This window comes from Drosophila kikkawai, chromosome 3L (assembly GCF_030179895.1).
Source record: "Drosophila kikkawai strain 14028-0561.14 chromosome 3L, DkikHiC1v2, whole genome shotgun sequence".
In the NCBI taxonomy this organism is placed as follows: domain Eukaryota; kingdom Metazoa; phylum Arthropoda; class Insecta; order Diptera; family Drosophilidae; genus Drosophila; species Drosophila kikkawai.
The window spans coordinates 19213174-19227704 of NC_091730.1; the positions used below are offsets into that span (position 1 = coordinate 19213174).

Sequence of the window (14531 nt, forward strand, 5' to 3'; positions counted from 1 at the left end):
ACTTTTCCTCATGCTCATGTAAAGTATTAACAAATTGTGAGACAAGCTATTTCTGCCTTCGGCTGACTTTTCTGGACTTTCACTTGATTTACAGCATATGACAAGTGGGTAAAGTTGGCTATGAATATGAGTACACAAGGGAAAACAATGAAAAATCAAGGAAATCAGACTTGAAATTTAAGGATTTAAAGAATACGGGATTACATCTGAAGTTTCAGCTAACGAAATCTGAAAACTCAAGCCTGAATATTAAATCAAGACAGCTACGAAATTATTTATACTAAAACTTTCTTTACCTTATAACCATTCAAACAAAAGTCCCTGACTTTAATTCCACACATTATTTACTTTAAATCAAATACATGACTCCTTAATTTTCTCTCAGTGTGCGCATATTTTAAAAAGGCAGAAAGTAAACACCGACTTTCGGGGCAACTTGACGCTTGACGAAAATGGCAGCCAGTTTGTCACTCGCTTTATTGCGTATACGCAGTGTGGCGGCCGCCAGAGATGTGAGAAGCGACTGCGGAAGGGTCGATATGAAAGTCAGTTGCCAGGAAATTTATGTAGATTTATGTATGTGAGTGCTCGCTTAAAGCACATCCCCACACTCGCCGACGGATACGTGTCGTCGTCTATATACATTCAATTAGAAAATTAGCATTCAAATGAAGTTAATATTCACGCACCAAAAGAGAGATCATAAAAGATGTAAGCATCTTAATAAATATTAAATGTTAAAAACAATTTGGGTATTAAATTCCCGTTGCCTATTCATGAGCTGCTTTAATTGAAACATTAAATTCGGCTGCTTTAAGATGCGAACGCAATTCCCCCGAAGGAGACACTAGCTTTTGATGGTCATTTTAGGCGGCTTACAAATGACTTATTTAATAAGAAAACTCTGTCAAGTGTAAACTATAAAGAGCTTTCAGGCTTAAAGCCAAGTTGGTAGCTTACACAGAATTCAGGCAGGCACATATTGAAGCCAAATAAATAATTAGGACATAAGTCGGCAAAGCATTCGCATTAGCGTGCAACCGTTTGTCAGCAATAAATCGCCAAAGTAAATTATGCGGAACGAGCAGGGGGCTCAGACATCAATCTTGTGACCCCGAAAGCCGTGGGCTTAGATGACACCTCAGCGTGTACAAATAATGGGGAATGGGATGCGCTGGAAATTAGACAGATGTCTTTCACATGTGAAGGAGGCCCATTAAGACTACAAGCTTCCCGGAAAGCGTAAGCCAATTTTAATTGAGCCTCTTTTTCCTGGCGCCGCTTCAAAGCAAAAAGTGTGCGCGCACTTCGAAGACAAAAGCAAACATTTGACCTTTTTTTGGGCGCCACAACATTAGCATACGGCATACAGAAAGGGTTCACTTGAAGTCCTGGCTCAAAACAAGTATCCTTTGAGCAAATAAAACCTCGGGAAGCACAGATACAAGAAGACAAGACAACAGGAACTTTCCTCTGTCTCTGCTTTTTCGTTTACCTTTTGGCATTACTCTGGAAGAAGGCCCCAAATTGAATTTATTTGTTGATGCTTTAACCATTTCGTGTTTTTTTTGCTTTTTACGAGAATTTTAATTTGCAATATACCCCATGTTCGGTGTAAAATAAATAAAAGCAGAAAACAAAATTACTGAAATATTTGCAGGGTGAACGAACCAAATACCCTTGTCAAGTTTTAACAACAAGAATATATATTTCTGTGTATATATAATGACATCAATTTCTTAAGCTTTAACTTGAATAGCTAAAGATATTTAAGCCCTGATTTGACACAGCATACCCTCTTCGATTTCAAGGGGTAACCTGAAGCAGAACACAGCTGAAATAGTTGCCAGGACAACGATCCGCGGGTAAATAAATTCGCAGAGAGCAGTCGGGTGTAAAGCGATTAATATTTCAGCCATGGAAATATGAAAATTTGAGTAAGATGAATGAAAAGCCATGGCTGAGTCTGCGGAGTCCATTCCGGGACAATCGAAAGGGTAAGCCTTTGGCTATTTAACTCAATTAGCAGGGAATTTAAAGCATTTAATTCAATTAGTGCTTATCAACTAGATTTACAAGGACCAGCCTAATATAACTTCCAGAGAATTTCAATTTAAATAGGCCTATAAACCAGAGAAGGCAATCATTAAAATATATATTAAAATGTTTGCCTTTTTCACTCGACAAAGCTTGTACAAAATTACTGCAAATCCTGTTTCAATATCAATTAGTTATAATTAATTGGATAATATAAAAAAACACTTTAAATCTAATTGAGATACAAATCTTTTTCCGCGAAAAGTTGCTAATTTATATTGGCTACCTCCAATTTGTTTTCACAAACTAAACTAAACCTTTTTTAAGCCAACTAATTTTAGTTGCAGCTTTATTTTTAATAGCTATTCAGCTTGTACATGTAAATAATTCATGCTAAAATAATTTAAATTCAATGTCGACTGCTCCCAATTAATAAATGCGGTTTCAGTGTTTTCCAACGGAGCAGAATATCTATTTCCGAGCCAAATAATTGCCGTGAAAACTAGTGAAAACAAAGTTAAACTGTTGGCCAAACATGAATGTTTGTTGATCTTTCATTAGAAATGGTCCCCAATGTAATTTTTAGTTATTTCGGCTTGTTTATTTTCCCCGCTTTTGACGTGTTTGCATTTGAATTTCGCTGTCAAAACTTTTGGCTGACGGCGCGCGAGGCAAGTGTCACTTGACATTATTTTACGGGGGGAGGGCTTTCCACTGCTTTATCCACTGTCTCCCGGGAAAGTGAAGCTGACCTTTTGAAGGCAAAAGTTGCCTGTCTTGGGAGGAAAATTTCTATAAATGATAAATCGACTCAAAGTGCTTCTTTAGCTTAAGGACGGCTGACAATTGATATGCGCCTTCACATAGAATTTTCATGGAGCGTAAGCTCGTGAAATAAGCTTATTTAGCTAAGGCTTCTCAGCGCGGTTTAGGGACGGTGAAACTGGTTATGAAACCCGCAGAAGAAAAGTCACTTATTATCCTCCTTTCCGGAGGATTGCGATCTGGTTATCGTTCCCCGTATTTGAATGGCTTTTACGTGCCCTCTGGGTGACATTTGCGGATGCGTCCATTAGTTTCAATCAAATTTCATAAGCAAACAAGCAGGACCAATAAACTGATGTACGATATAAATGTGTGTGCTTATATATATTGGCATTAGCATGCATGATAAATAATAAACATATTATAAATAGCCTTTTCCCTCTGCAAGCGGTTCGGCCATCAATCAATGGCATCGGGCAAACGAATGGGGTCTAAAGGCCTTTAACTTGCCTTCCGCCTCGAATTACTCAGCACATCCCACTCATCTGGGCCTGGGAATGGCATTGGCAAATAAGATTTATGCCCCCCTTTTTGGGGTTATTCATACATTAAAGCCCTGGCTTTTGGTACATTAAAGGACCCGCCATTTTAGTGGTAAAAGCTAAAGTAGCTTCGCCAACTGCCTGGCAGGCCGTCAAAATGCTTTTCATGGTTAATTAAAACTCGTGGGGTATTCGATTAGCATATTGAATGTCAATTTTCGGTCCCTACCCTCCTCTGGTTGGCCTGGCTGTCAGGGCTTTAAATTAATTAATTACTTTCAATGTAAACATTTGTTCAATCGCTGTCCCGAGCTTTGGGTTTTTCAGCGTTTAAAAATAAGTATATATAGACAAATTGGTTGATTTTTCGCCCTCTGGCTGTTGCTCTTTCTGTATTTATATATTTACATACCTACGACAGAATAGCGTATACGACACGTGGGCTATATAAATGCAATTCACATGGCAGTGGCCCCCCACTGGAATTGTTTTAATGAGCTCGAGAAAGAGCCTGTCTGTGCACGCGTCAACAATCAAAGCATTCGATTTCAGGTCATCATTAGAAAAGTATTTTTGAGACAACACAATTTTACTCTCGTTTGATTGCAATTTATTTGGGGCTTTAAATGGGAATTAATTTTAATTTGCATTGGTTTATTAAGCAAATATCACACCCTGCTGTCTCTGACAGCGAGGCAATCACTTAATCCTTGAATATTTGCATATTTCGATTGCATTGTGAAACGTGCACTCGAAATCTGTCATTGTCACGGCAATCAATGGCGGGGGAATGTTCGCTCATTCATTTATAATCCTTGAGTGCAGATGTTTCGGCACGATAAACACGGCCAATCGCAAAACTAACACGGATGCTTTAAGCAATCAGCCTGAGTTCAACATGGCGTATGCGTAATAAACTTGGGCTCGCTTTCATGTTTTGCTTGCAACGACATCGGCGCCTGAGTAAGCAAAGCCAAAGCCAAACAATTGCAATCAGCAGAGAGGAACAGCAACAAATAGGGAATATACAAGATGTGCACTTGAAAAAATAACCAAGTGAAAATATTAATTTAACTTTTTATGGATTAATTGGTGGAACTTTTTTTGTAATAACTTGTTGAAAAATATATGAAAAATAAAATAAATAAAAACAAATTTTTTGAAAACTAAACTTACAAAAAATTGTGACCGTTTCTTTTTACCATAATAAATCTAAATGGATAAATACCTGAATACATCAAAATAAAATCAAGTGTAATGTAAACTATGTAAGCTTGGTAATGTTTTTAATATTTACAAAACAAACAATGAAATACATTTTCATTCAAAAATATTCCATATATCCAAGAGTAATCTCTCAGTGTAAAAATGCATAACAAAAACCAAAAATTACGTATACGCACAGTGCGTTGGCCCTTTACATCTATTTTTGTGTGCGATTCGATGAGCCTACAATGTTGTCGGGACAACAACCACCCCTAATCCCTACCCCCTGTCAAATCAACGAAAATCAGCTTTGACAGCAGTAAAGGAAGCCAACTGAAAAAAAAATAATAATTTAAGTAAGTGAAGGAGAAAGGTGTCAGAGCCACGATGACATGTTAGAGTAAGCACTGCCGCTTGTCGCTCAAGTGAAAGGCTTACGGCGAAAACGAAAACATGAGAGACTTTTATTATTTCCCCAAACGAAAGCACCTTTTAATTTTTCATCTGCTTAAAAGGCACATACATACATGCGAACCGAAAGGTAAAATACGAAAAACGGAATCCTTTATCATCGCGGCTCATCTCGGAGGCTTGGAAAATTATGCGCCGCTAAATATGGCCTGGCCAGGAGCACTGGGACCACGATAACATCCCCGGGCTAATAAAAACACTCTCGGAAAAGGGTCCACTTATCGCAGGAGGACTTCAAAACACAAGCAACCGCCCGTGGGAGAGATGGCCATCAATGTGACAGTCGCCATTTGGGGCATGGCTAAAAGCAAAATTCCTATCTCCGAACCATAAATGGTTCCTAATGGCCAAAGCATTGGGATACGAGTTGCCCGGCAACAAAAATCACATAAAAATGTTTCCCTCAGGAAGAAAAATTCTAAAAATACAAGATAACAAAAATTGAAAGAACTGCAATTTGAATTGAACTTTTGCCTTGACACAAACAGGAGTTGTGTGTTTTGTTAAGAAGCAAATGCGGTGATATAATCCGCTTTCAAGTGGCACAAATGCTGGGAGAAGAAGCGTATTTACTTTCTGGAAAACAGAAAACTAATGGATGTGGCATATATCTCACAAAATTGTAAGTCTTTCACGATTAAATTGTACTTATTATTGCATTAAGTCTCAAACAACTCACAAGAATATTCATAGGAAACATAGGCGTCCTTCCTTGAACTCTTAAAGTCACTGTCAAGACTTTGGGGATGGTAAAGAAACACGAAAAACTTTGCCGAAACAATTTGTGAAACTTTCTTTCGCCGAAACTTGGTAAGTTTTCCATTTGGGTTATTAAACTGAACTCATATTAAATTCAACAATCATTTATTACAGTCCCCCGTCCCAGCAGGACCGCTGAAAAGTAATCCGAGCACATTGAATTGTTAGCGGTCACCACGTGAAAGGGGCTTAAACAATAGCTACCAGTCGGCTTTTAACACAGAAGGTCCTTTACCCGGATAATGCTGATCAGAGCGTAATCAGCAACAAATGCCCTGCCAGCTCTTATGAAATTATTACCGGGAATCGGAGCGGGCAGAACCTGACAAAAACCCATCCATCAATCAATCAATATTCAGCAGCTGCAAGCGAAACCTTGCCAACTCCCCTGCGGAAACGGACGGTGAAATACATCAAGTTTGTTTGAGAAAGACAGCTGCAAATCGAATTCCTTTTAACAAATTTTGAGAGCAAAAAATATAAAATAATTTAAACAGAATCATTAAATTGTGTTCAGTAGAACTTGAATTATCATAACTGAAATGTTTTAGGGCCACCAAAAAAGCCATAAAATGAAACTCGTAAAGAGAGTCTCCTTGCCGGGCCTAATTTGTGTGATAATTTTTGTTCACTTGTCTATGTAGACTTTAAAATGTGCTTATTTAAATTTAAAATTGAAAAAATGTATAATTATTATGATAAATTTATTTAACATAAAAATCTTTGGGTGCCAGAAGTAAGGGTAATGTTTTGTTTTAATTATAATGAAAGATATTTTCTATGTTTTGGTATATAAATAATTAGACATATTTCAATGTATACTTTTCATAAAGTATACAAATGCCAAAATAAACTACAAACCCACTTGTTATTATTAATCGCTGGTCATCCATTTCCATGATTTAGGCATGTTTATTGTCAAAACACATCACATCATGCATAAATTGTTGTGTCAACAATAATTACATATGCTAACATTAACATATATAAACTTGCTATGGCAACCGCAACAATCAAGTGGAAACAAGGCTGGGAAAATGTATTTTTAGGCGGAACCGATGGTTGCCCCCCCCAGTTTATTGTTCAACTGTCACACAAATGGAAGTTTTGCTCGTCATCAATCCACATCATTATCCCACTGCCCACAGATGGTGCTCGTCAAACTCTGAGAAACTTTTGTAGAAACCATAAACTTCATTTTCTTAAAATGCAACTGTAGTGCTCTATTATTGGCATTAACTTAAAAATTTGTGCACACACAGAGAGAGAAAGAGAAATGTTTATTGGGTAATCGCACACACACTGCACACGTCCAGGTCCGAACTAGGAGCACAGGTCCTCGATTGACTCTCCTTGGAGGAGCAGGCGCTGCTCGTGTTTGTTCTTCTTGGTTGCGGATTTGCCGCCAGCGGCTTTTCCACGCCTTCGATTCATCACGCCATCCGCTTCGTCCATCATGCGCAGAATTGTGGTCTGAAATTGAAGGGAAACCAGTATGGAGTTTATACGATGTGGGTTTATTATTTATTTAAGCTTAATTCGGTTGTTATTTTCGGTACAAGGTAAAGATTGATTTATTAAAGAGGTTTCTAGCAAGGTTCCTTTAAAAATTTCACAAGGCTAATACAGAGTTTATTATTAAATTAGTTTTTTAAAACCCTTTAAACTCTTTATCGTAATTCATAAAAAAAATGCACTGTCGTATCTCACCTGATCTGAGCAATCCATAGGGGCCACCGATATATCCCTTACTGCCCTGAACTTGCCCACGTTGTTTAAATGCTCGTTCTCCAAACGGAAATAATTCCAAATAAAGCGACGGAAAACCTCCAGGGGACTGAGTATGGTCATCATTACGTCGCCTTCAATGTAGCCCGCTTCGATGAGACTCATGGACAGCGTCCAGCTAAAGCGCAGTATTAAATCCTCAATTATGCCAAAGTAGTAGAACCACTAAGGAGGAAGAAAGCAAGTTATAGAGAGTGAGATAATGAATGCTCTGAGAGATTGTTTTACGTGCCGTTTCGGTGCAAATATTTATTTATTTTTATCGTTGCCATTATTTGTGGGGAGCCAGAACTCCCGCCCTCCCGAAAAGGAAAACAATCCCCTTCCGACTCACCGTCGATGAATAAACGATTTCCTCACGCAAGAATCGATTGTCGCCGGCCTTCGAGTCGAAGAGTCCCCAGTCCATCTTGATGTCCCATGTGTAGGCGTAACAGGATGAGAATATGGCCGCCGTAATCCAGCAATAGAACCAGGGATTCTCCTTGGACAGAGGATAGGTGTCTATAAATAGCACAGGAAAAAAATATCTCTCAATTAGGGTCTAGGGCTTTGTACAAATACAATTTAGTTTAGCTTTCTGGAATTGAATTTACAATACGAAAAAGTTATAAATATCTATACTTCTTACATTATACATGCCTAAATTCTTTGTTAAGTCGCACTCCATTTAATGAATCATATATGGTAAGCTCTTTTTTTTGCAGTATCCTGGCATAAGGAGTGAGATAAAGCCGCACGTGCCCGCCTGCCGAACACAATTCCCATGTACATGAATTTTGCGGCTGGCCATGAAGACGGCACTAATTGGCGCCGTTCCGTAAACAGCACGCATAATGTGGATATTTGTCGGCCTGCCCTAATGAACCCTGAACCCAAGCCCAAGCCCAAACCGGAGCGCATAATAAATCCACTTACCCGTGGTCGTGTGATATTTGTGGGCAAATATCACCACAAAAAAGGATGTTGCATACTTCGCCGCGTTGACCAGGTGGGGAAATGACTCTTTTGTGTCGCGATACCTGCGAATGCACTGAGCGAACCGGAAGTAGGCGGGCAGAATGGCCACAATGGGGTGCAGCAGCGAGACATATTCCACACAATGGCTGGCAGCTGGTGTGGAAATAAAACAATCACGGTTAATTAACCAGACAATGCGGTTAAGTCACATTCCCGGTAGTTTGTATTTCGATTCTGTTGAAAGTTAAGACTCATGGTGGCTTATTTCGAAGGATGGAATTGTGAACTATTGTTTTACGAGTTTATTTATAAATACACGATTTGCTCTCCCCTTTACTCGACACAATATAGTTGCAAAGTTCTTGGAATGCTTGGGGGTTTATTCATTGTTTGCATCTATATTAGGAAGTCAACTTTTGGGAAGCAAGTAAATAAAAGTCCAAGAAACAAGAAAATCAATATTTCAAATAAGAAATCGTGGTTTTAATAGTTATTAAAAATGTAATACGTTTCGATGGAATCTATAGGGGAATCGCACTGAAATCTGAATAGACTACAAACTAATTGAAATTGAGATGAAAAACATCTTTTTTTCTGTCTTATTTTTAGTATTTCTAAACCTTAAAATACCATAATTAACACCCAACTTACCCTTTCCCGCCTTGTGCCATGTGGGACTCCGTCCAAAGAAACAAATCAGGAAGGGAATATCCAGAAAGGCCGGCACCATACTGTTTAGCTGATCGGCCAGCCAGAAATCCGCAAAGTTCACAAAACAAAACGGGGCCATGACCACACGGATGAGGACCCTTAAGGCCCAGTATCTTGCCTCGTGGTGGAACGTCTTTGTGGGATTCAGCAGGAAGGCGGCCATCAAGGTATAGAGGCACAAGGGAGCTGCATACTGTGGAATTCCCAAAGGATCGCAGAAGATGTAACTAAGCACACAGCAGGCCCAGATGACACCAAACACCGAGGCCACCTCCATGATGTTCTGCTCAGACAAGTGATTGCGAGGATCCAGCTCAAAGATCAGGACGTGATTCACTCCAGATGACCGCCAGCCGTAGACATTGACGCCCCAGAGGAACAGGCATTCGATGATCAGGAACGGGGCCCGAAACATCCTCATGCCCGCCCGCCAATTCTCGCCGAAGCCGTAGAACATGGCTGCGATCACAACCGTGACAAAGAGTACCACAAAGGCACCAGAGAAGAGACCCACCTTAAAAGTGGTCCACGGACTCTGCTGTTCCCCCAGTGGTGGCACTCGCAGACGCTTCATTGCCCTTTGTCGATCGCCACCTTCGATGTCCTGGGTGACGGCCTGTTCCGTTTCCTGGATCAGCCGATCGATGTCCTTGTTCGTGTAAAAATGAGCCGCCTCCACATGATCAGTGCGCCAACGGGCGCCATAATCCACGCTCAGCAGCTTGTCGTGCTTCTTAAGTATCTTGCGGAAACCCGTGAAGTTGAGATTCTGATAGTTCTGGAGCAGTATAAGCCCTAGATAGAATTCGCTAAATGCCAACTTGAGATCCTGTATCTTGCGTGCCGGTACATTCTTCTTGCCCAGCGGCGTTCGCCTCTTCCAGGCCGGCAGCTTCTTGGGATGTCCCATCTCCAGGGCCTCGGTCAGTTCGCTGCGCAGACTACCATACTTTCGGGTGGCCTCGGCCATCTTTTCCGAGTAGAATGTGTTGATCTTGGCCAGCTCCTTGTCGCAGTAGTGAAAGAACTCCTCATCGAACTTGGCAAAGTACCGTGTCACCATCTCGCGCTCCACTAGCTCTGCGGATGGCGACTGTTCGATGGCTGCATATAGCATGGCTTTCATTTCCTGAATATAAGAAAATTTAAAATTTTGTACGAAGAATTAATTAACTAGAATTAATAGACTAATAAAGGATTACATTTTAACGCTGTATCCAAAAACAGTGCGCCCAACATCCCAATAAGTAGGCAATGGTTTTTATCAACTAAATGTTGGGCATTATATTGGAGGCTGTTCACATCATCTTTTGCTTCAGTAAAAATATAAATTTTTCAGTCTCGTCATCACAGATTACATTTAAAATTTAGGCAAATAGATACATACGTATTTCTAAAATCAAGTAAATTCCCTTGAATTAATAGGGTCGCATTACTTTTGTCCCTCACTGTACCTATATTTCCTCCTCTGCTTTTCTCCACCTGAGCTTTTATCCCACCCTCTCATTGCCGCCCCCGCATCCTCCTAGGAACCGCTTTATTTACGTTCGAGGAGAGCAAAACAAAAGTGCCGCTAGACCCGGCGAATTGGAAGGGCGCATGCGCCAACATTGCCGTGCGGAGAAAGCTCCCCCATTTGACAGTTGGCGTTGAACAGCTGATGGCCCATGTGATGTCACAGCTGGCAAAGTGACAGCGCAGGCGAAAAGCACACTGACTCGTCCGTGTATCTACACGGATACAGATTTTTCCGCACCTTGGAACGACGATTTTTGGCACTTACCTCATAGTTAATGTACTGCTTTCGCCACTCGGGCGTTATGTGGGCCGTCAGATGCTCGGCGAACTTCATTTTGGGAACTGGGGGGCCTCACAACTGGCTGCACTGCATCCGCATCGGGCTGAAACGGCGAGGACGTGGTCGCTGCTCCAAACGCACGTTTTCACGTAAACATCACAACTGGGCCGCCACCGAGTGGCGGTGGCGAAAGTTCTGGGATGTTGGTCCAAATGGCGGGGATATCGGCTATTTCGGGGCAGGAGAAGGGGTCTTCGTGGAGCTTTCGATATGTAAATGGCTTCGGTTTTGTTATTGCCTGTCGCATCCATTTTCAATGTCAACAATAACAAAAGCGCAACACACACGCATATTGATTTCAGAAATTGATTAGACTTTATTAAATTATCAATTGCGATATTCTGCGAACTTTATTCCAATAAACTATTATTATATTTCGGAGACTGAGAAAAAACTACATTTTTTGTTTGAAGAGTTGCAGAATTAATTAAATATATTTTCTTTCAATGCAAAATAAATAGTTTAATAGTTTAAATTATTTCAAGACCTAATAGTATCTAATCAAGAAAACTAAATTTACTTTGTTGTCAAGACGTTTTTTTGTTACCGTGATACTCTATCCTATAGGAACTGCTTTAAAAAATTAAATGTTGTAAGGAAATTTATAAGAATTGAGCTAAAATATTAATAAATGATAATAATAATTAATTCCTGGTTTTTTTAGCACGAAAATAAAGATAAAAATTATATCTCTGTAAATGTTAAATAAAAAAATTTTTCTGTGTAAAGTTGAACATTTTATTAGATATTATTTTACCATTTACCCCGACTTTCAACATTTTAGATTAAATTTCATTTAAATGGTAATTGCAATAAATTAGTACTTTTAAATGACATGCAAGCTAGTAATTAATTAATTAGTAATTTCCAGTTATTATCCACGCCCATTAAAAAATGTGTGCAACTGATATGATTGCATTAAAAAGTAATAATAGAAACGTGAACTTTGATAGAGTATCAGCGTAATAAAAAAACATCTTGACAACAAAATAAATTTAGTTTTTTTGATAAGATACTATTAGGGATTAAAAATTTGCGCCTGAATAAATATGAAATCTGATACAGTGTTTACGCTGTAAAGAGCAAAATCTCTATAATTCAACCTCACTTAATGGGAAATATTATTTTTAATTCACTTTAGATTAATAGGGCCTCTGACACAAATTATTTCAATTATATAATGATTGTTTTTAATTATTTATATATTTATTTAGTTAGTTTGTTTATTCTGTAAATACAAAATTTTACATAAACACAATATATTTTATATCATTTTATAATAATATAATACCCTAAAACCTATAAATTTGGATAATATAATATAATATAATACCCTAAAACCTATAAATTTGGATAAAAAACATTTAAAACATTATTTTTTATGTTTTAAATAGTAAAATAGACAAAATAGCTTCTCATGATGACGTCTTAGGTTTTCTACCAAAATGTCATCGTTAGTCAACTTAAAATACGAAACCTTTAAACTCCCTATCTGCTTAGTAAGCACAAATTTCAGTAAACAATGAGCTAACAATAAAATACAGAGATATATACTTAGCATAGATAAATTAAAAAGCTCGATATGCATTATGACTAAGGGCGATCGTGTAAAAGAAGCATTAGGAAATAATAAAATAATAATTATTGCCAGGCAATGCAATAATAATTACCATAACTATTGCAGATCCCTTACTAATTAGATATCCATTACAGCCACAGCCCCAGAAATCTGCAACTGGCATTCGGAGGGGCATAACTTGGCTGAGTAGGCTTTGCTGACTATATCGAATCGATTTGAGCAAACCACAGAAATTTCCACCGCCCCCTCTTGAAGCAGATATGTATGTATATGTACCTACAAATCAACAAGTAAGGAAAACCACAGCAAGTCACAAAAAACAATTCCCGAAGAGTTCCCTGCACGAACCATAAACATTGCCAGTTCCCCAGTTTACGCCGCTTATCGCAATTGAAGGGGGGGCTCGGTACAGGGGCAGTGACTGTCCCCTCCTCTGTGTGCGGGTAATGTGTTTTTTTGTTTTCCTTTTATTTTTATATTGATTAAAGAACGGGCGGCAGTGGCGGAGCAGTTGCTGCCCCCCACCCGCATTGAGTCATTTACATGATCGCACCGAAAGCGGAGCACAATTGGAGAATAAATACATACATATAGCGCTCTCAGTGATCACCACGTCGAACGTTTGAGGCTGCTGTGGCTCTGTCAGTCGTTGATTAGCCCGCTCGCTGGTTAGACATCGCCCAGAACACTTCAAATCTTTGCTGCAAAAATCGACAGCACTTTCAGTTCCCGGTTCCAGATCCAGAAAATCCCCTAGGTTTAGAACTGTTTAGATTAGCTCAAGGAGAGATAAGAAGTAGCTACTGATATAAATTCCAGGCACTCCATTGGGGTTCCATTATTCAATTGGAGTAGATCCAAGCAGCAACATGTCCACAGATAAGCAGCCCATCACCGAGCAGATCAACGAAGTTCGGACGCACATTCTCCAGAGATTGGAGAAGGAGCCGCCAGCAGGTAAGAAGACCCAATTAAAAGTCTATAGAACGAACTTCATAGATCGAGAACTACTTGTTAGTGGTAATAACTTTTTTTTAATAAATAATTCTTCATCCAAACTACACCAGAACCCTTCCATCCCAACGACCTGAAGCGCTTGAACGACAGCGATGTCTGGATCACCAAACTGCTCGAGATCTACGAGCTGGATCTGGAGAAGTGCAAGATTCGACTTTGGGACAATCTCGTCTGGCGTCAGAGTTTCGGAGTAAACGATATCACAGAGAAAAACGTGAACCAGGAGTATCTCACCGATGGCTCCATCTATGTGCACAACAAGGACAAGGATGGCAAGCCCCTGCTGATCCTCAACATTAAGATGCACTCCAAGAGCAGGAATCAAGAGGACCTCCTGCGAGTCCTTGTCTATTGGGTGGAGCGCTTGGAGCGTGAGAATGGCCTGGGCAAGATCACCATTTTCATGGACATGACTGGCTCTGGACTGAGCAACTTAGATTTGGAGTTTATCAAGGCTATTATTGGAATGTTTGAGACCAAGTACCCCTATGCCCCCAACTATATCCTGGTGCACGAGTTGCCTTTCCTGCTGAATGGTGCGTTTTCCTTTGGATTTTCCTATTGCTTTTTGAATATTAATAGGAATTTATCTTTACTATTCAGCTGCCTTTAAGATTGTCAAGGGCTTCCTGCCCGAACAAGCCTTGAAGATCCTGAAAGTGACCACCAAGAAGGACATTGAACAGTATGTGGACAAGGACAACTGCCTGACGGTCTGGGGAGGCAATGATGAATACGTCTATAAATTTGAGTAAATCCAAACACAAAGCTGTGTATGATAGTGTAAATAATACGATATTTATTTTCCTAAACTCGGCGTTTTTTTTTCCACTCCGCT

General features: G+C 39.6%; 2 protein-coding genes and 1 long non-coding RNA gene across 4 annotated transcripts; 2 read left to right on the forward strand and 1 right to left on the reverse strand.

Annotated features, from left to right (window-relative positions):
* The first annotated feature begins 4730 nt into the window (after positions 1-4730).
* Positions 4731-6502, forward strand: LOC138928500 (uncharacterized). Its single transcript, XR_011444919.1, has 3 exons — positions 4731-5643; positions 5704-5831; positions 5895-6502. It is a non-coding gene; the product is annotated as an uncharacterized lncRNA (long non-coding RNA).
* A 433-nt stretch (positions 6503-6935) lies between these two features.
* Positions 6936-11208, reverse strand: PXo (P[[i]]-sensitive XPR1 orthologue). Its single transcript, XM_017180589.3, has 6 exons — positions 11023-11208; positions 9180-10368; positions 8487-8681; positions 7903-8072; positions 7491-7733; positions 6936-7253 (listed from the first exon to the last, which is right to left on the reverse strand). The coding sequence occupies exons 1-6, from the start codon at positions 11089-11091 to the stop codon at positions 7104-7106; spliced, it is 2016 nt and encodes a 671-aa protein (XP_017036078.1). The 5' UTR covers positions 11092-11208; the 3' UTR covers positions 6936-7103.
* A 1663-nt stretch (positions 11209-12871) lies between these two features.
* LOC108084393 (motile sperm domain-containing protein 2) lies at positions 12872-14505 on the forward strand. 2 transcript variants are annotated; one of them, XM_070285869.1, is made up of 4 exons: positions 12872-13433; positions 13496-13633; positions 13744-14229; positions 14297-14505. In XM_070285869.1, exons 2-4 carry the CDS (start codon positions 13546-13548, stop codon positions 14446-14448), a joined length of 726 nt encoding a protein of 241 aa, XP_070141970.1. In that variant the 5' UTR covers positions 12872-13433; positions 13496-13545; the 3' UTR covers positions 14449-14505. The 2 variants fall into 2 exon arrangements, with proteins under 2 accessions (XP_070141970.1, XP_017036076.1); XM_017180587.3 differs by having other exon boundaries at positions 12872-13119; positions 13177-13633.
* Positions 14506-14531: the final 26 nt, after the last annotated feature.

What these genes read in the sequence shown, in the direction of transcription:
- LOC108084393 (XM_070285869.1), top strand. Translation starts at nt 13,546, where the DNA reads ATGTCCACAGATAAGCAGCCCATCACCGAGCAGATCAACGAAGTTCGG. An exon ending in GGAGAAGGAGCCGCCAGCAG is followed by an intron (nt 13,634 to 13,743) that starts GTAAGAAGACCC and finishes AAACTACACCAG; the next exon opens with AACCCTTCCATCCCAACGAC. An exon ending in GTTGCCTTTCCTGCTGAATG is followed by an intron (nt 14,230 to 14,296) that starts GTGCGTTTTCCT and finishes TTTACTATTCAG; the next exon opens with CTGCCTTTAAGATTGTCAAG.
- PXo (XM_017180589.3), bottom strand. Translation starts at nt 11,091, where the DNA reads ATGAAGTTCGCCGAGCATCTGACGGCCCACATAACGCCCGAGTGGCGA. An exon ending in AAATCGTTTATTCATCGACG is followed by an intron (nt 7,734 to 7,902) that starts GTGAGTCGGAAG and finishes CTTCCTCCTTAG; the next exon opens with TGGTTCTACTACTTTGGCAT. An exon ending in CTATGGATTGCTCAGATCAG is followed by an intron (nt 7,254 to 7,490) that starts GTGAGATACGAC and finishes CTTCAATTTCAG; the next exon opens with ACCACAATTCTGCGCATGAT.